This window comes from Echinops telfairi, unplaced genomic scaffold (assembly GCF_000313985.2).
Source record: "Echinops telfairi isolate 266 unplaced genomic scaffold, ASM31398v2 ScPeMD7_7469;HRSCAF=8507_1, whole genome shotgun sequence".
In the NCBI taxonomy this organism is placed as follows: domain Eukaryota; kingdom Metazoa; phylum Chordata; class Mammalia; order Afrosoricida; family Tenrecidae; genus Echinops; species Echinops telfairi.
In genome coordinates this window covers 5578695-5599845 of record NW_022111373.1, presented here as the reverse complement: position 1 = coordinate 5599845, position 21151 = coordinate 5578695, and the positions used below count along the sequence as shown (strand labels likewise).

General features: G+C 38.9%; 1 protein-coding gene and 1 pseudogene across 1 annotated transcript; both read right to left on the bottom strand.

Moving 5' to 3' along the window:
• Positions 1-271: 271 nt before the first annotated feature.
• SAR1B (secretion associated Ras related GTPase 1B) lies at positions 272-20567 on the bottom strand. The gene is made up of 7 exons (XM_004696618.2): positions 20546-20567; positions 14789-14864; positions 14218-14337; positions 8776-8841; positions 5595-5698; positions 4489-4620; positions 272-896 (listed from the first exon to the last, which is right to left on the bottom strand). Exons 2-7 carry the CDS (start codon positions 14844-14846, stop codon positions 780-782), a joined length of 597 nt encoding a protein of 198 aa, XP_004696675.1. The 5' UTR covers positions 14847-14864; positions 20546-20567; the 3' UTR covers positions 272-779.
• On the bottom strand, positions 11446-11850 carry LOC115873734 (annotated as a pseudogene).
• Positions 20568-21151: the final 584 nt, after the last annotated feature.

Here is a 21151-nt window from a genome sequence, read left to right as displayed (position 1 = left end):
CAGGGGCATTTCATTTCTCAAAAGAACAAGGACATGGACCCCATCAGCATGGAACAGCAGCCTTACTGATGAAAGCACACATGATTCTGCGATAATGGGGCAGCAGTTGCAACCAACCACAACAGTGCTCCTGGTCAATGCAAGGGCCACTAAAGGCTTAAACGTTGTTCTACATGCTCAGAAGCAATCTTCTTTCTCACGAGCACTTTGATAGAAGAAGACTCCAATGTTCAGAGTCCACCAGCTAGATAAGACACATTAAAATGAAACGTTTGCCAAACATTAGAGTTTGTTTTATTGCATGACATTTGCATAAGAAAAATGATTGAAATTGTAAGGCATCATGCAACCATCGATAAGTTAATTATTATTATTAACTGTATACTTAAGATAGATGGACATATAATTTAAATTTTTAAATGCATTCAAAAAAAATACATAAAAAATTTAACATGATATGAGCTTTTCAATATGGTTTACAGTTGTACTTTCATGGTGTTAGAAAGTGCCTCTTTTACAAATGGTGCAGCTGGAGACACATGTCGGATTATAAACGGTAGAAACTGATTATTTTCATGGAATTAGAAAGCTAACATTGTGATATTCAAACTGATTTCAATCAGTTTTCAATTTTCACTCAAATTGATAAAATATTAATAATCTAAAAAACATCTGTATTATAACCAACAAAAGTCTATTTAATTCAAGTTATATATGCTGGGTGATCAAATCTCTGAGTAGGCCCGAGTGGAGAGACCTGGAACCCCTGTGGGTGGGTATTAATCGATGTACTGTGCCATCCAGCGGAAGCCTTCTCCATAGCCTTGTCTTTTGAGCACACTGCACATGAAGACTTCCAAGGGTCTGGCATTCAGTTCTTTCAGAGATACACTGCCCTAGAAGAAAAGGCAGACATTAGGCTGGGAGACCCTTTTACAAGACAAGAGCTCCACCCCCAGAACTGCAGGCTAGACATCCAGAACAAAGGACAACTACGAGGCAGCTGTGGTGTCCAAGAAGCCTCCTCTGTCAGTCTCCCTTAGTGCCCTAAGGGAGAGCCACTCAGTGAGAAAGAGGAGACCGTTTGTGAGATGATGAGAATGAAAAACAATCTGATTTACACCACATGTTTTGGTCAGAGATCCTACAGATTCCTGATCAAAAGGTGAAAAATACAGAACCGAATTTCATATTCTGAAGGAATCTAAACTTTCTGGAGCCACGTATACTAAAGATGAACCCCTGACATGATTTCCCAACTTTAAACCTTAAAATAAAAATATCCCAAGTCGTCTTTAAATCAGGCAACAGTTCAGGTTAGTAGGTAAAGAATGTTTGCAAAAAAAAAAAAAAATTTAAACAAAGAATGTTTGGCCTGAATCGTGTGCTCTTTTAAGAACTTTGAAGGCAAACTGACAACAGCAACTCAAAAGATGAGATATATGTAAATCAAAGGAAAATGTTTATGTAAAGCAAATAAATTTTTAACGGGATTCTTCCACTACTTAGCTGGGAGTTTTCAATACTGAAAGTCACTTCACAGCGCATCCCTTTAAAAATGCACAAGTGAACACAAATAGTGCTGGGGCTGGGGTCTTAAAAGTTTTCAAGAGCCTGTCTCCAGGGCACAACAACGTCTATTTGCTTGGAGCAACCTGAGGAGGAGAGCCAGGTATAAAAGGAGGACATGGCATGTGTGCTACCTGCTTCCATGAACAAGTCCTCCTTTGCCATGAGTCCAGAACTGAATGGTGCCCGGCTAGCAACACAGAACTTAAAAAAAATAAACAAACAACATTTTATTGTAAAGGTTTAAACACTGAGCATTTTGCTAAACGATTCCTTAGAAGAATCCTGATCAAAAGGGGGGGAAATGCAGAAGAGAATTTCATCTTCTCATGGAATCACACTTCATGGAGGCATGAAGGTTGAATAAATCTCTGATGGAATGAAACTATTTATAGACCTTAAACCAAAATATACCCTGAAATCTTAAAACCGAATAATAATTTAGTTTAACTAGTACGCTTTGCAGAGCTGAGATTTACGCTTGAACAATAAGCTCTTTTAAGACTAGGTGAGAACCTTAGGGGGCAGTGGATTTAAGTTAAGGGAGAAGGAACAACTTGGAAAGAGAGGGTGAGAATGGTCATAAAAAAGTATTCGAAATTTATCAATGTCACTAAATGGTGTATGTTGAAACTTAAATTGGTTTATGTTTTGCTGTGCATATTCTCAACAACAAAATAAATTCTTAAAACACTGAAACTTATTCCATATCTCTCAGGATGAGGTATTATAATCAAGTTAAAGTTTTCCAAGTTAAAATTAAAAAAGCAAAAATAATGTGCCCGAGTTATAAAATGCATAGTTCAAACCCCACAAAATCCTCCTATGTCCATCTTTATGTCTTATCGTCCATAATACACTCAGGACCTCAGTACTGAACTGCAGAGTTCACACAACTTTTGGCATGTTTACTCAATGATCTGATAGCTAATTCTGGACACTTTGCATAAATAAAACTTTGAAAGCTTGAGTTCCCCATCAACACTATCCTCGGCATAACTAAGCCTGGAGTACTTTGCTATCATGCTGACGAGACTGCACACGGTGATCGAAGTGAAGAAACAAAGACACTACACAAAACACACAATGGTACAAATGCCAGCTTTTCTTCTGCTTCTTGACAGTCTTTCTTTAAGAAACAAAAAGATGATGGGCTTATGTAGTTGGAACCATACTAATTTAAGAACATACTTGTAACAACAACAAAATGGAGTCTCAGAAGCCCTAGAAAGCAGTACGGCTGACCTAAGAGGTTGCTATTAGTTGGAATCAACTTGATGGCAGTGTGGAAAATATTTTTTAAAGATAACAGAATTTTTCCATGAATCTTTTTCAGTCGCCTCATAAAACAAATTGCTTTCCATTGGCGCTTTTCGGTAACACTCCCATTAGCAAGTATCTTTTTCTTCTGTCAAGAGGAGCAGTTTAAAAAAAATAATTAGGGGTCTAACTTACAATAAAGATGTGTTGTGATCCTTTCTGTGCTAGCATAGCACTAAAATATATAAAGAAAATATTTTTAAAAACAAAGTATTGCAAAGCCGATTATGGCATATGTAAGTTAAAATGTAATACCTAATCATGTGATCTCCCTTTGACCCATTTTAAAGTTGTTCCAGTTTTTGATATTTTCTGCTTTCTTTTAGATTGAGGGGTTTCGATGCTTTGTCTAGTCAATGTCATTGGGGTTTTTTTTTGCTTGGTTGCTTCCTTTTGTGTTTCCTATGATTTTCTGTGTATATAATGCAGGATAGGTAAATCTATAGAGACAGTACCCGGATTAAATATTACCAAGGGGCTTTTAAAGACTTGATGGTAAACAAGCAGCCACCTAGCTGAGAAGCAACAAAGCCCACATGGAAGAAGCACACCAGCCTGTGTGATCACGAGGTGCTGAAGGAATCTGTTATCAGGCATCAAAGAACAAAAAAACCATCATTGTGAATGAGGGAGAATGTGGAGTGGAGACCCAAAGTCCATCAGTAGGCAACTGGACATCCCCTAGGCAACTGGACATCCCCTTATGGAAGGGTCACGGGGAGGAGATGTGTCAGTCAGGGTGCAGTGTAGCAATAATGAAACATACAACTTTCCTCTAGTTCCTAAATGCTTCCTCCCCACCCACTATCATGATCCCAATTCTATCTTACAAATCTGGCTAGACAAGAGGATGTACACTGGTACAGATAAGAACTGGAAACAGGAAATCCAGGACATATGATCCCTTCAGGATCAGTGGTGAGAGTAGCAATACTGGGAGGGGGGAGGGGGGTAGAAAGGGAGAACCAATTACAGGGATCTACATATAACCTCCTCCCTGGGGGACAAAAGAAAAGTGGGTGAAGGGAGACATGGGACAGTGTAAGATATGACAAAATAATAATTTATAAATTATCAAGGGTTCATGAGGGAGGGGAAAAAATGAGCACCTGATGCCAGGGGCGTAAGTGGAGAGCAAATATTTTGAGAATGATGAGGGCAACAAAAGTACAAATGTGCTTTACACAATTGATGTATGTACGGATTGTGATAAGAGTTGTATGAGCCCCAATATGATTTAAATAAATAAATATTACCTAGAGGCATGGCAGGGGAGGATGGTGGGTGGGGGTGGGGAGAAGGGATGGGGAGCTAATAACAATGAGAACGAAAAGCAAATGTCCTGATATTGATTGTGGTGATGGCTACACAATTCTTAATATGATTTAATGATTAAATTATATGATTTGTGAAGTATATGCTAATAAAACTGTTTTTTAAAAATACAAATGAACTATTGACAAGTATACAGCGACAATATGCCTTTCCCATTAGTGAATAGAATCAAGCAGGAAAAAGATAAAGATATGAATGTGCAGATAATTCCAAAAGCTGTACTATACAGTGAAAAAATTAATCCTTGTCAATTTTTTTTTTTACCTTTCCTGTTGTCTGACCATATAAACCAAACATCTCTCGTAACCTCTCTTCACTGATAGCTTCAGGTCTGTCGATCTTATTTCCAAGGATCAAGATAGGCACATTAGCAATGGTTTCATCTGTCATTAGTGACTGAAAAAGAAAACATAAAAAATTAGTATGAAATCTCTGAAAGGCTGATTCTGACAAGACACCAACATAGTCGAGGACACAATTCTTGACCATGTCATGGCAACTTTGCCAATTTTGTGTGGCGAAGCTCCCCACAGTTGGGAGGGATATGGATCCATAAATCCATTGCTTCTGTCTTCCCAAGGCTGCTTCTGTAAACGGTCACTCAGTGAAGCGGGAGGTACAGTGAGCAGGGCCAGTGCCTGGGCAGCAGGCAGACTTCAGGTTCTGCGACTTCGGAGGGGCTGCCCTCACTGCACTTCAAAGAGAACTGAGAAGGGGGCACCTACCTTACACGGCTGACCTGATGACTAAGCAAGGTAACAGATGCACAGTGCCTGACACAATTAGGAACTCAGGAATTCCCTGGCCACAGAACCCACCTGGCCGATCCCACACAAACATGTTGGCCTGCTCCTAGCAGGGGAATGCTCAGGTCGAGCTGCCGTCAAATGACAGACTCATTTTCACAGTGGCCCAGCTCTAGTGCTGCCTTGTGTGCTGCTCTGGAGACCTTTTAGGATGCACCTGGCCTGGACAAGCTGCTCACTCCCGGGAGTGGTGACAAAAATGGTGTGTCGTACAGGTTCTTGCCAATGGTGAAAAAACTTACACCCGTGGATGACTAGGGACTCACACCAACCCACTCCAGGAATGTACAGGCAATCTGTACAAGGGCACAACCTGCACAGGGTGAGCTCCTTAAAAGTTCAAGAAGGAAGTCTGTTTAGCACTTCCTCAATAGTTACAATGATTCCAAGTGACTCCCTTAAGAGTCTAAGTAATCACTACTTAAACGAATTAAGTAGACTCACCACATTGAGTTACATCATAGTCTGCAGAAAAAGCTCCGCTCTGACACCTACATCTCCAACCTATTTCCTCAGGCTTAGCAGGGTGACTGAACTAAGTTTACTTTTAGTTTTTTGACTTACATCAAGTTCTTCTTTTGATTCTAACAGTCTTTCATGGTCTGCACAATCCACCAGAAATACAATGCCATTGATAGCAGGAAGGTAGTTTTTCCACACTCTTCGAGCTAACAAAAACAATCAGGAGTTAGATTTTCTTGGCTGGTCAAACCTAACATGTGTTTGATGGAACAGCCCAACAAGATAACAAGCACAGTATCCCTTAACTGCTCTACATTACTATATACTCAAGTTAATCTTTTACCCAAAGGTACCAGAATCTTTCCAGAAGATCAGAAGGAAAACATATCAGGCTTTCTTTCATTGATTGTGGTGATTGCACAATTCTTCTTAATATGACTGAACAATTAAATTGTATGATATGTGAAGTATATGTCAATAAAAATATTTTTAGAAATACAAATGAACTACGGATAAGCATGCCATGAGAATATGCCTTCCCCACTAGTGGACAGAATGAAGCAGGCAAAGGTAGAGATGGGGAATGTCTTCCCTGATTTTCCTATATAAGAAGTAAAATTAAAATTGCTACCTTTGGACACTCATGTACAGTAAGCTCACGGGCGGGCGGCTACCACACAAGCTAAGAGCTGTTATTGTTTGTTGCCTTCGAGCCCCTCTGGCTCACGGTGAGCGTATGTACTGAGCACAACTGCTCCACAGGGTTTTCAAGGCTGGGACCCACCTTTCAGGAAGCACTGCCAGGTGCACCGTGGGAACTTAAGATATGAAGAGCTAAGGCTCTCTGCATGTGTGTGTGTGGGAGAGAAGTGTTCAGTGTTTTGTTTTTCACATTTCTAGTTTATTCGTTTTTTTAGTCAGTGACAAATTTGGAGTCAGTGGCCAAAGGAAACTATTATTAGGTACATGCTTGTTATGTTTAACAAAAGCAAACTGTTCTCAAAACAGAAAACAAGCTCCAATATTAATAACTAACTAAGTGTATGAAACACTAGGGGATTTTTCCCATGGCACGCTTTCTTAAAGGTAAAACCATTTAGAGGATACCCCAGGAAAAGATAACTTTTTCCTGTGACTTGAGTTTTATGACACACCTTGAAATATAGTAATACAGTATAATTCTAGTGATAAAGTCTAAGACAAATTCCATTAGGTTCCAATTATTTTTAATCACTATGTGTGTGTATGTGTATTCAAACAATTCTTATGGATCAAATGCATCGGCTTTCACTAGCCACAACCATTTATAATCTTTTCAACAACTACGGATCCTATCAGGTTTTTAGAATGCTCAACAACTCTGCAATACTCATTCGTTGTCCCTTACACTGCCAAGTGCTTTGGGAGATAAAGAAGATGAGTGGGACTTAAAGATAAGGAGGGTTGTAGTCCTAGAAAGCTGTGTAAAGGAGTCTTTCAAAATTGTTCTACACATGTCCACAAGTGTGCTGCATTCCAGGAAATCCAGTTGAGAGCACTGCTTAGGAGTGTCTTCCCCGGGGAGGTGGCAGCACTTACACTGGGCTCTTATGGAAGTACTCACGTGCACACAGGGGTGAGATCCGCAAAAGCAGAGGTGGGAGAACACCAAGGTTTGGTTTGGTTGTACAAAAGAATAGGAGGGGTAGGGAAGTGAAGACTACAACAGTAAGCTGGAGCCAGTGCATAGAGACCTTAAATGCCAAGCAAATTTGGTCTTTATTTTGCAGGCAATGAGTGAGCCATTGAAGTTTGGTTTTGAAAATGGTGTTTTGTTTGTTTATTTATCAAAATCCTTTTATTGGGGGCTCTTACAGCTCTTATAACAATCCACACATCAATTGTATCAAGCACGTTTGTACAAATGTTGCCACCATCATTTCCAAAGCATTTTCTTTCTACTCGAGTCCTTGGTATCAGCTCCTCTTTTTCCCCCCCCCCCTTAACCCCCCAACCCAAGAAACCTGGAAAAATTAAAAAGCAATATTTTTTCATATTTTACACCGTCCATTATTTCCCTTCACCCACATTTCTGTTGTTTGTCCCCCTGGGGTAGGGGTGTACACCGATCATTGCGATGTTCCCCCTTTGTTCCCCCACCTTACAGCTCTTATAATATTCCATACATCAACTGTATCAAGCATATTTGTATATATGTTCCCATCACCATTTTCTAAACATTTACTTTTTTTGTTGTTGTTTTTTGATTTTTTTAAAAACATTTTATCGAGGACTCTTACAGCTCTTGTATCAATCCATACATCAATTGTATCAAGCACATTTGTACACATGTTGCCATCATTATTTTCTAGACATTTATTTTCTATTGAGCCTTTGGTATCAGCTCCTCTCCCCCCCCCCACCCTCGTGGTCCCTTTATTAATTATAAATTATTATTTTCATATCTTACACTGACCACTGTCTCCCTTCCCCCACGGTTTCTGTTGTTTGTCCCTCCCCACCACCCCAGGGGTGGGGGCTGGGGCTATGTGTCGATCATCGTGATCAGTTCCCCCTTCCTCCCCTCCTCTAACATTTACTTTCTATTTGAGCCCCATGGTAAATTTTTTTTTTTTTTTCATCTTAGCCCATAATTTTTTTTTTTCTTCTCTTTTTTAACATTTTATTAGGGGCTCATACAACTGTTATCCCAATCCATACACACATCAATTGTGTAAAGCGCATTTGTACATCGTTTCTCAACATCGTAATTTTTTTAATGCTGAGTAATCTTATCTTCAGAGTATTTCTGAAAACCTTTTATTGTGAACTAGGTGGAGGTTTATATATCATTGTTTTTGCATTCAGCAGTTTATCAAGCCTCCCAATGGCCTTCCCAGTTTCCTTAATTCCTATCTCTCTCTTACAGTATATTATTTTCTCATACACCAATACCTGTCTACTAAAGTTAAAAAAATATGGTACAATAACATCTTCAGAATTATGAATATAACAGTGAGAGGCTGATTGGAGAGAATGGAGGATAACTTTGACTCATATGCTTTAGCACTAAAAGCAATCAATAACTAAATCAACTGACCAGAGAAGGTATTGTGAAAATCAGCCTTTGCTCTTAAAGCATTTGTCTGGGGCAATAATTCCTAAGGAGCCCCTAAGAAGCTCCTAAAAAACTGAAGTCTACCTAGGCCTCGTTTAAGCAGAATGAGATTTCAAGGACTGTACCCAAAAGGTACATTTTAAGTTAAAATAGAACAAAGTGACTATAGGAGCAATAGAATCTTACCTTGAACATGTCCACCCAGATCAAAAGTTGTAAAAGTCATGCCAGCAATGGTCAGTTCTTCTGAAGCTAAGTAACAATAGAAAGTACTTTAATAACATAAAAATACCAAATCCATTCATGGACCATATTACTATTTAATATGTGATTTACATAATTGTAAACCTGGTTATTTTTTAGGAACTGATGAAAGAATGCTTTGTTGTAAGTAATCTACTTGAATTCATATTAATATAATATATATAATAATATTCAATTCTGGTTTTCACTACCCACCACAAATCCAACATTTACCGTATACACTCATGTATAAACCGAGGCTTTCAACACATTTTTAATTTATTTTTTAAAAATCATTTTATTATGGGCTCATACAACTCATCACAATCCATACATCATTTGTGTCCAGCACATTAGTACATAAGTTGACTTCATCATTCTCACAACACCTGCTTTCCAGTTGAGTCCTTGGTGTCAGCTTTCAACACATTTTTTATGCAGTATTTGTGGTAAAATTAGGTGCCTAGGCTGATATTCAGGTCAGCTTATACTTGAGTATATACGGTACTTACTTTCCTTTCTTTGCCCCTCCTGCGGATAATGTTGTTCTTTGCAATTACTTGCTGTGAATTCAAATGACTATTGCAATCTAATAATTTGTCACATAATTCCTCTTACCTGGGCAACATTCATTTATTCCTCGTGACTGGCATATCTCACAGGTAGCATTAATGATAAACACAATTATAATTTGGCCATTATTTAAAAAAAATTTTTTAAATCATTTTATTAGGGGCTCATACAACTTTTATCACAATCCATACATACATGGCCATTATTTTCTTGATGATTTTTTTGTCTTCCCTTTTATTCTGGACCTCCGATTACAGATTTGTGAGGCCCTTGCTCTGTTCGAGATGTTTGTCCAATCACTGTTCTCTGTGCTTTATTTTGTACAGTTTCTATTGCTATGACTCAGGCTCACCTGTCTTTCCTCCTCCAGCCCCTCCCAGGGAGTGGTATCACCCACTTTGGGAAACCCTGTACTAGGCCCTAGTTATCTTTTCACATTTCTCTCCCACATACCTAAATTTTATTTTGTTTTTGTTAGTGAGTGTATCTGCAACAAACATACACCAACAGACTCTACATGTACCATTTAGTGACACTGACTGCATTGTTCGTCCATTCTTACCTTCCTTTTCTTCTTTTAACCATTTTACTGGGGGCTCGTACAACTCTTATCACAATCCATACACCCATCCATTGTGTCAAGCACGTTTGTACATTTGTTGTCCTCATCATTCTCCAAACATCTCCTCTACTTGAGCCCTTGGTATCAGCTCATTTTCCTCCTCCCTCATGAACCCTTTATAATTTATAAATTATTATGATTTTGTCGTGTCTTACACTGTCCAATGTCTCCCTTAACCCACTTTTCTGTCGTCTGTCCCCCAGGGAGGGGCTTACTTTTCTAGTGGTTCCTCCCTCAGTCTCACTGCTTCTTATGACTGGTAATCTAAGCTTTCAATTTGCTATTGTCAATTTGAGCCGATGTTTTAAAAGAAACATTGTGCTCAAGGCAGATCTTTTTCTACTAGTTAAGCTAAACTATTGCTTAGTTTCAAGACGACTTCAGGGGATACTTTTAATGTAAGGTTTAAAGATGATTGCAGGACAATAATTTTAGAAGTTCATCTATCCTCCATGGCTCCAAATATTCTACCAAAACCAAACCACTGCCACTGAGTTGATTCTAACTCATGGTGACCCTCTAGGGCAGGTTAGAACTGCCCCTGTGGGTTTCTGAATCTTTAGATCATTACAGGAGTAGAAAACTGCATCCTTCCCCAGTGGAGCGGCTGGTGATTTCAAACTACTGACTTGGAGTTAGCAACCCTACACATAAACCACTATCCCACCAGGGCTTCTTTTAAAATAGCTAGTCTCTGAAAATTTGAAATTCAGATCTGTATTTCCCTCCCTTTGATCAGAATTCTTCTATGAAATCCTTAATCCAGTAAGGGTAACTGGGCACCATCTGGTTGTGATCTCATAGCAAAAGAGGCCATTGTTCATGAAGATAGATCGCTACGCATTCCATATCCTCCTCCTCCTTCCTCTATTACTCAAAGTGAACAGAACTCAATTGTTGTACCTTGGATGGCCAACTGTAAGCTTTGAAGACCGGGGGCACTATGCAACAAACAGAAGGTTGAAAAGAAAACACTGACCAATTAATTGGGACGTATAATCATGAAACTATAATCCTAAACCTCTAAGCAAAGTCCCATGAGGTATTTTGTGGCATGGAACCAGCCTTAACAGCTACCTTTTTGTTGTTTTCTCTAATAACTTCTGCCAACTCAACTTTTTACGGGAGTACAACTTATTGACAGCAATTGATTTGTCCCAACTTTTTCCCCCCACACTGATCCATATTAAAAATATAGACTAATGGCTCTGTGCTCAAATATCATTGTGGTTCTGTGCTGACTTCCACAAAACGGAACTAATTTTAATGGACTCTTCACAACCACATTCTGGGCAGAAAGAAGAGGTCCACAAAAATGACAGGTGAGAGAACTATTTCAGACACTTGTTTTTAATACTTGCTGGGAAATGAAGTTTGACATTATTTACAATTATATCAACATTCCCAGAGGCCGAATATCAGAAGCCAAAAGATGCAATATGACCACAAGAAATGTTTTCACATTTCCCAATGTGTGGTAACGTTTCAGTCACCAGAAAAAAACTCGTTCTTATCAAGCAGAATGTTTAAGTCCATTCAAAGGGTCTGGAGTATCTTTCTGGGTCTATTCACTTGTAGAGGGGAGGAGACTGGAACCAGGTTCTCATATCATACATTCTCATGCGATGCCACATTCATATGCCATCCAATTTCTTTAGGACAAATGCAGTGACTCGTAGCAGGGCCACCTAGTTAAGGAAGTTCAGTATGGAGGCGATCACGTCCTTGCACATCTTCAGTTTCATTTCCTCTGGGTCATCTTTGGCGCGAGCGAGGCCCTCGATAGGAAACATCATGGCTCAGCGTCAGTGACTGCTAGTGCTTCTCCTATCCCATCATTTTTAACCTTCTTCCCCGCCCCCACTTCCTCCTGTCACTGATAGCCACTCATAAAATTCAGTCTTCGGATTTTCTTCTTCTTCTTTTTTTAATGTGAGGTAAATGATATTTGTCCTCTTCAATTGATGTATTTCACTCGGCATAATGTCAAGACTTAATTTCTCCCACTGGCTGAGTGGTATGCCATTGTACCCATGTATCAAGTTTTGTTTATCCATTCATCTGTTGATGGGCATTTTGGTTATTTTCGCCTTTTGGCTATTTGGACTAGTACTCTAGCACTGCAACAAACACTGGTGTACAAGTTTCTTTGGGGGCCTTTCCATTCAACTCTTCTCCATATGTACCTAGGAGTAGAATTGCTAGGTCTTATGGTAATACTGTTAGGATTTATTTTTTAGGAACCACTACACCATTCTCTCCAATGGTTATAACACTTTGCATTCACACAAGCAATAGAGAAGTCTTCCAATTTCCTCAGCTCCTTGACAACATGTACTTCTTGATCTTAGCCATTCTAGTGGGAATGAAATGGTATCTCATTGGGTTTTGATTTGTACCTCTCTGATGGCTAATGATGCTGAGCATCTTTTCATGTGACTAGTGGCTATTTGATGTCCTCCTTGGTGAAATGTCCACTCAAGTCCTTTATTCATTTTATAATTGAGTTATAGTACTTTTCTTTTTGTTCTCATTTTATTGTTTTATATATATTTTGGCTTCTTATTGGATATATGGTTTGTCAAGCTATTCTCCCAGTTGGTAGTTTGTCTTTTCCTTTTTTAATGAAGTCTTTTCATGAACAAAAGTCTCTAGTTTACATGAGATCCTATTTATTTATATTATCTTCTGCTGTTTGTGATTTTTATCATGATGCTAGATAGCACATCGTTACTGTATCAGATAACTCTAATAGCAATGCCTGCATTTTCACATATCCTTTAGATGGAAATAAATATAAGTTGAAATGAAGGTTGTCTGGTAGTGTAGTAGATTATGCAATGGATTGATTACTGTAAGGTCAGCAATTCAAAACCACCTGCTACTCTGTGGAAGATGACGCTTTCTACTTCCGTAAAAAGTTACAGTCTTGAAAATACACAGGGGCAGCTCTACCCTGACCGATAGGGTCGTTATGAGTTGGAATTGACTTGACGGCAGTCAGAAAAGATGAGAGAGGTTAAAATGCGTATGAGCTAGAGGAAGGTTGTGCGACTTGTACTTCAGTGCCTAAAGCAATGTCTGATATAAAGTAGGTGCTCATAAACATTGCTGATTAAATGAAAGAGCAACATCAAAAGATTTTTAAAAGGACTTCCACCTACTATAAGCCCACTCTGTGGTCTCTTCCAATTCTGCCGATTTGCAGACAAATTTATACAGGCAACTTCATTCACCATGATCCATTTTTTCTTAAACAGTATTTTCTTGTGTCAGAATCTTATTTGCCAAGCCCCTTATTTACCAAGCTCCCTTCTCCTAATATAAAAAAAGATTTATCAATTTTATGAAATCTTCCATTTTTAAACTAATAGTTTTATAGGTAAAATGATACTTTTAAGTTGTTTTATTCTCTTCTGTGATCTTTGAACATTTAATAAACTAAATAACTAGTATTTTCACCCAGATTATAATTTTATACTCATCACTAAGGAGCTTTAGTAGCATAATGGTTAAGTACGTGGCTGCTAATCAAAAGGTGGCGGTTCAAAATCCATGGCACTATGGCCCCTAAAGATGGTGAAGAGTCCAGAGAACCCAATGGGGCAGTTCCCAATGGGGCAGTCAGGGTGAGACCTGACTCAATAGCAAATAACATTAAAGTCACACTCATTATTTCAGAATTAATCTGTAGATGAACTCATCTTTAAAATTCTAGATCTACTTGTTTCATCAGCTTTTCACTAGTTATAGCAGGGTCACAGGTATTTGTAAATTAGGCTACTACCTCTAACAATCTTGTCACCTGAACTTTAAGTCTACCTTTTCACACAGTACACATTTATACAACCTTATATAGCGTCGGGTTATATAAACAAGGTAACGATGACTATTTTTAGACTGTATTACAATCCTTGAAACATAAACTCTTTAATTCCTCTAGTTGGAGAGGGGAGTAAAATTCCTCTAGCTGGAGAGGGGTAGCATTAGCTGATAAAAAGGTATGGGTATTATTTCAAAATTTAAATATAGTCCGTAGGACTGGTGTTACCTACCAGTTAGTATGCTATTTAAAAAATGGATCGAATCACTAGATCATACATAATTTATCTGCCAAAAGACTTCTGGATAGTGCTTATGAATTAGTTCCACTTGATAAGGTGCACCACTACATGGGGGAATATACTTACTGGGATGTAACGTTGGAACATGCTGTCCAAGTCTGTCATCTTTTAGCATGTGTAGAAGTGTTGTTTTTCCTGCATTGTCCAATCCAAGAAATACCAATTTACCAGTTTTCTTATATAATCCTGTAGAGTAAAAGGCAGGAATTATTATCATCTTACAGATACGGAAATCAGGCTATGGCAGAAAAAAATAATTTGCCCAAGGTTATATAACTTATAAGGGATGCAGTGAGTAAATGAACTTAAATCTCTGTAATTTTAAAGCCTACTTTCTTATCTACTGGGTTCTATATGAAGAGAGTCTACACAAATGCCACTGTTGGTAGGTGCCTTCGGGTCACTTCTGACTCACTGCAACCATATTTACAACAGAACGCAACACTGCCTGGTCCTCCATCATCCTCACAATCGCTGCTATGTCCAGCATTCTAGCCACTATGTCAGTCCATCTCATTGAGGTGCTTCCTCCTTTTGGCTGGCCCTCTACTTTTCCAAGCATCATAGCCTTCTTTAGTGCACTATTATATAACAGAATAAAATGGGATAACTATAGAGAAGAAAGGACCAACATTACCTAAAAACTGCAGCACACTGCTGAAACCGCTGTAAATCCAGTCAAAGATGAAGGACATATCCAAATCTTACAGGGTCTGCAAAAGGAAGAGTTTTTTTCATTTAGTAGTCAACATTAAATATCAGTACACATTAAAAGCCAACAACATTGAACAACAACTTTTTGAATAAATAATCCTAGACCAATCTTACTACAAAGATTTAAACACCCTTATCCAGGTTGCTCTAACCTGATCTACGTAAATGTATAAAAAGCAAAATGCTACTTAAATTCTAACCAGTGACTATTCTTTGCCCATCAAAAACGAAAAAGGTAAGTGGCCCTGTCAGTGCAGGATAAAATGATATAAATCTTTTTTGAAATCAATTTGGTAATATTTGTTGATACCTTTTGACCCAACAATTCCACTCTTAGAAACCACCCTGAAAAAGGAAATGATGTATGCACAAAGATATGTAAAATTTTGGAAATAATCTATGTTCAACAATAAATTAAATACAGTACATATGGCTCGAGGACTATTTTTCAAAAGCTTGCTATTGTCACTAAGCTCTCAAGGCATAGTTAAGTTCACCACTTACTTGCCATGTGCCTTGATAAATTAATAGAAATCATACAGAAAACCTGCTGATTTCTCCCTGATTATGGGGGGCAGGGAATCTGAGGGAAAAAACTTCTTGGAAAAAGAAAGGTCACACATACAAAAATATACTTTTAGATAAATGAAATTCATTTTCTAGAGGTGAACGAAAGAACTTAAACTTGGACCAAGGGTGGTGGTGGGAACTTGAGGAGCTGTGCTATCTTTGACACTCTTTAGCCAACTCTGACACACACACAACACTGCTTTTTTCTCACTCTAGTGACCTGCCAAGATTGACTCATGGGTCCCCACACTCACAATTCCTAGAGGATGTGGTGTAACCACACTGCCTTGAACGTGAGGCAGAAAAAGAAGGGAGCGTATCATGTCACTGTCTCCAGTTTGTAAGAGATCCCTGGATCCTAGAAATAGCCTCTTCTCACCTTCCCTGCACTCACTTGAACTAACATAAGCAGACTTTTGTTTGGGCAGCCAGTCGAATGCTGACTGAGGCAGATGAGATTGGCAAATTAGAAATTGTTTCATGTGTCATTATGAGAGCCACAACAGTGGCTCCACACACACACACACACACACACACAGAAGAATCTAACACCTTGGAAGTTCCTGTTTTCTTTCAGCTGAAAATTATACCACCCACCCTCTATTAAGATTTTAGGTTGTGTAGAAATTGAAACTTAAAGCCAGTGAGAATATACATACAAGTGGCTTATCTTCCCTGGAGATTTGAAGGTATGACACACATGGGGGCTTTAAAAACTTCATGAAACAATGGACTTAAAATGTATTGGCATTTTCCTACAAACGTTTTGAAGCCTCCGCGTATGATTTTCAAAGAGAATCATAACCTTTACTGTGCAGAACTGAAGAAAGCAGCAGTGTACGGTGAGAAACTTCCATCAATACCCGGTCACTAAACGTTTTCTCGACGTGAACTCAGGCTTTCTTTGCTTCCCGCAGGAACCACCTAGCCAAGAAAGTTCGGGTTGCCACATTCCTACACTACTACCATGTTAACCGCAGAATTTGACGTAAGCCACCTTGTCCACTACCTCCAGAACTGCCTCACCAACACACCATCTCGGACAGAAGGCATCAGTCTAGTCCGGGAGACTGTATCTCTGTTTGTCAGAGTGTGTGTGTCCTGATTGAGAAATGAATGGGCTAGGTGGAGACAGTGAGGAGAGATTACTCTTTTAAAAAGTTTGAAATTGAGGGAGGGGAGATTGCCTTCTTTCTGGAAAGATAAAGCTAGAGTATGCTGATAGGCTGGAGGAGAGAGTGGGAAGGGAGAAGTTAACTAGAGGAAGAAAATAAAACCAAACTCCCTGCCATGAGTCAACACTGACCTATAGTGACCCTATTGGATACAGGGTAGAACTGCCCCTGGGGGTTTCTGAGACTGTAACTGTTCACAGGCGTAGAAAGCCCTGTCGTTCTCTGATGGTTTCAAACTGCTCACTTTGCAGCCCAGCGCATAACCACTATGCCACCAAAGCTCCTTAACTAGAGGAAGAGAGAGAATTAGCCAAATGGAGGAACGGGGACTCAAAGGGAGGCTGGATGGATAGAGACTGCTACCCTCCCTCTATGGTTTAAAGAAAGGAGGCCAGGAAAAGTGTAGTGGAGGTGGCACGACTGACTGAAATGGTGAAGAAAGAAGACAGAGAAATCTTCCTTAAAGCAAAAGGTTGCTATAAAAGAGCCAAAGGCTGGCTCAGCTGGCCATGAAAAACAAGCACGGGGCTGAAAGGGAGAAAGGAGACAAGCTGAGAGTAGAGCAGACAGGGATGAAGTAATTTGACCTGACTGGGTAAAGGTAATGTATAGAGGTGGCAGAAAAGACCTGGGGGGAGAGGACAAAGGTTTTAAACCTTGAAGATGCAGTAAAAGGGTGAGAAAGATGGGAGGTGGTTCAGAAGGATGCTAGCAATTGAGAGCTTGTGGGGTTCAAGCATCCAAGAAAGGATCAAGCCTACATGGTAGCACAAGCTCGAAAGTCTGGAAATGAAAGCTATAGAAGTTGGACTTCAGGGTACCCTGTCCACCCAGAGAAGCAGTGGGAACACTGAGAGGAGCAGGGGCCATTACTACACAAAACAAGACTGTGAATCATGTAGCAAAGTGCTCACTCCAGTGGCAAAGTCCTCACTGATGTGTCTACTGGCAAGTGATAATCACGAGGACTAATGGAATGGGTGAGCCTGGAGGAAAAAGGATCATTACCATCTGTCCTAACAGAAATAATCTACTGGCCGATAAGGGGAAACCTTACTTTACAAGACACTAAGAAAAATTTACATTTTTCAAGGAGCCTTAAAACAAACTAGCAGTCTTTAAAAACAATTTTTTTTTTAATGTAGAGGTAAAAGTGCCCAACTAAGAATAAAAGTTACTTAGACAAACAGATATCTGAGCCCTGAGAACAGGTTACACAACACCATGAACACACTATTAAGACATGTGAAGAGCAAAGGTCGAAAACAAGGAAACACACACGTCAGCAGATTTATTTATTGCATGAACACCAAACAGGAAAAGTCCCTATACAGATTAGAAAAATGATCTACTCATATAACACAAAAATCGGTGCACTGGAACATGCCATTTCAGTTAACAATGCCCTTCCTAAAGCCTTGCCCTATTTAAACAGCTTACACTGATGATTCCATTTATATGAAACCTCCACAGAAGCAAACTCTTAGAGAAGGCAGATTAGGAGTTGTCAGAGAGTGGGGAGAGGAAAAACTGGGGAGTGATGCTACTAGTCATGGAGTGTCTTTCTGGGATGAAAAAACGCTCTGAAAATGCATAGTGGTGAGGGTGGCACATTTTGAACATTTTAAAAATAAGGAATTATATGCTATGAAAAGTAATTGTGATATATGTTATATCTCTTAATAAAAGTGTCATTTAAAATTAAAGAAAAATACATTTTAAAACAAATTTACTTTTAAGATTTTCAATGGATTATACAAGCAACAGACAAAGCAGAACCATTTAGGTATGAACTTTAGAGGACATACATAAGAAAAATACACATAAACTAGTCTAAAGAGGCAATATGAAATCAGACTGTCATTAAAAAGAACCAATCTACTAAGAACTTTGGAAAACAAAGCATGGTACAGCCCCATACCTCCTATTGTTCCCAGAGTAAAGAAGTATCTGGATTTACAATATACCTTTTTGAAATTCTGTTACTTCACTCTAGGAGAAGTCCTTTCTAGCGCCATGTGTTCTTCCACTTACAGAAACTAGACTGCAAGGTAGGAAGAAGGACTTGATATGCTAATGTATATGGAAACACTTTTGAATACTACACTAACAAAGGTATTTTAACTCATTGAGACCAAACTAAATGTAATTGAAATAGACTTTAAACAAAGACTTTAAGTGCCAACTGGAACATTAACTTCAATATTTAACAACTTGTTACATGAAAGTTTTTTAGGATGCCCCAACTTTACTTTAAAAATGAGTCATCATTGTTGATCACCAGAAAAGGTACTAGGATAGTATCCTTCAAATGCAGGTAAAGAAATTTCACTCGACGAGAACACCTATCGGTTTCTACTAAATTGTGTGGGACATATGATCAAAACATATTTATGCTTTATAAAACTAATATATAGGATAAATACTGTAAGCTAATTTAGGAATTATGTCACCATCACCACCACCACCAAATTCTGATAGTACTCGGAGTATAATGAAGACCAAAGTATGTTTGGTTGTTTTGAACAATTTCAGTAAGGTCCTATGTAATACTAAGAATAAGTGTAATACTGAATGTTTCAGGCAATGTTGCTTTACAAATATTCTCTAAAATTATTAGATTTTTTGGGTAGACTTTAAAGTTTTGAAACATGATACAAATGTTAAAACTCAAGAAAATATTTTAGGTTTGAACATATGACAATGATAATACTGGAATTAGGTCTTTCAGGTCATATAATCAATAAAAAAGTATATGGTCAGGTTTCCTTTAAGTAAAAGTGAGGACACTCAATCATCATTAAAAAAAAAGACGGTTAAAGCCATAACAAGTATAAACAGTTGTATTATTTTAAAGAAGAAAAGGAAAAAAGATCTTTATAAAAATGTGTATCTAAATTTGCCAATACTGACAAAAGATGAAAACTCACCTAGGCAATGACAAATTCAATCCTTCAAATACTTTTGCTACACACAAAGAAAAGAAACTTTTCAACACTGATTTTAAGATTATTTGCTTAGTAATGGCTTGCAGAGAAATCATTTACTGTACATGCATTTCAGTCAAGTGTACATGTGCTCTTAAAGAAATTGCCAGTTCCCCACTACCATCGAGTCAATTCCGACCCTAGGGCAGGGTGGAAGTGCTCCTCGGGGGTTTCCCAGAGGACAGATCTTTACTGGAAGAGCCTGCCTCATCTCTCTCCAACACTTAATGAAAAGGGAGGAGAAATCATGAATCATTACTCAATAATTCTGATTTGTAAGCTTGAAATGAGGTGGCACAGATTTTCATACCTGATAATCTAATCTTACTGTCTCAACTCCTGCTTGATTTTATCCTCTAGTACAATAATGTAAAGCAAAACCAAAACCAAACCAAACTCGCTGCCATGGAGTTGATACTGATTTATAGAGCCCCCACAGGACAGGGCAGAACTGGCCCTGTGTCACTGTAACTCTTTACCAGAATAGAAAGCCCCACCTTTCTCCCTAGGAGCAGCTAGTGGTTTCGAACTGTTGACCTTACAGATAAAGCCCAAAGTGTAACCACTGCAGGAACAAGGCTAATGGAATGTTAAAATGGGCTTAGTTAAACTGCTAATTTCAATTACCAACAATGCTTCTCTAACACGCCTAGAACAAAGAGCAAATTATCCTTTTCTGAAAACTCAGAACACAGCAGTTTACTATCTCAAGTTCAAAATATTTTGGTGACAAGGCAAATCCAATAAAAGGTACTATATTAGACATAGACATTGTTTTAAGAGATCAGCACCAATAGTTGATAATTGAAAATCTGTCATTTGTAAAATGGCCTACACGACCTTGTTATTTGATTACTAGGTGCACAGCTAGTCTCTCATAGTCAATGATAGTCATTAAATATTCCTTTCCTTTCCTTCTTTGAGTTAATTTGCTTCAATGAGACTTACTTAGCTGATATGTCAACATCGAATGTAAGGCGTTCTTCAGAACAAAGCACTTAGTAATACTGAGCTTGATATAAGAACATGAAAACAAACAATTCCGGGTATAAATTTTCAAGTTAAAACAATTTCTTCACCCTAAGCTGCTCAATGTACCAAATATACATTGGTACCCAAAGTACTAAATTCTGACAAAGTTGGGTTCTTTTAGTCAACGATGTCAGCGTTTTAGCCCTTTTTATTTTTGATTTTATTTCCTCTCTCGTTGGAAAATCCTGAACACTTTGGAAATCGTAACCATCTCTTCCCACGGACTATCTCTTCCCACTCAACGGAGATGTGGGGTACAGGAATCTGTTAGGTAATACTAGTAAGAAAACTCAATCCCACGATGAAATGGAAAAGCTGAAAACAGCACGCCCTGTCACCGCCTCTGGGGTTGTCAGCGACCCCCACCGATCCAGGTGAGGAAACTGAGGCCCCGGCGAAGGCGCCTTAGGGTCGTCCTGTTCCTTCCTCCAGTGACCCGGCGGCGGCGGCGGCGCCCAGCCCCGAGAGCCGTCCGAGAGGCCCCCGCGGGCACGAAGGGACCCGGCCCCCGGCCGCCGCCGG

Excerpts from the sequence above, each read along its gene's own strand:
- SAR1B (XM_004696618.2), bottom strand. The coding sequence starts at position 14,846 with ATGTCCTTCATCTTTGACTGGATTTACAGCGGTTTCAGCAGTGTGCTG. Across the intron at positions 14,338-14,788 it reads CAGTGTGCTGCAGTTTTTAG|GATTATATAAGAAAACTGGT; the intron begins GTAATGTTGGTC and ends TTTACTCTACAG. Across the intron at positions 8,842-14,217 it reads TGTTCCAACGTTACATCCCA|CTTCAGAAGAACTGACCATT; the intron begins GTAAGTATATTC and ends ATTGTTACTTAG.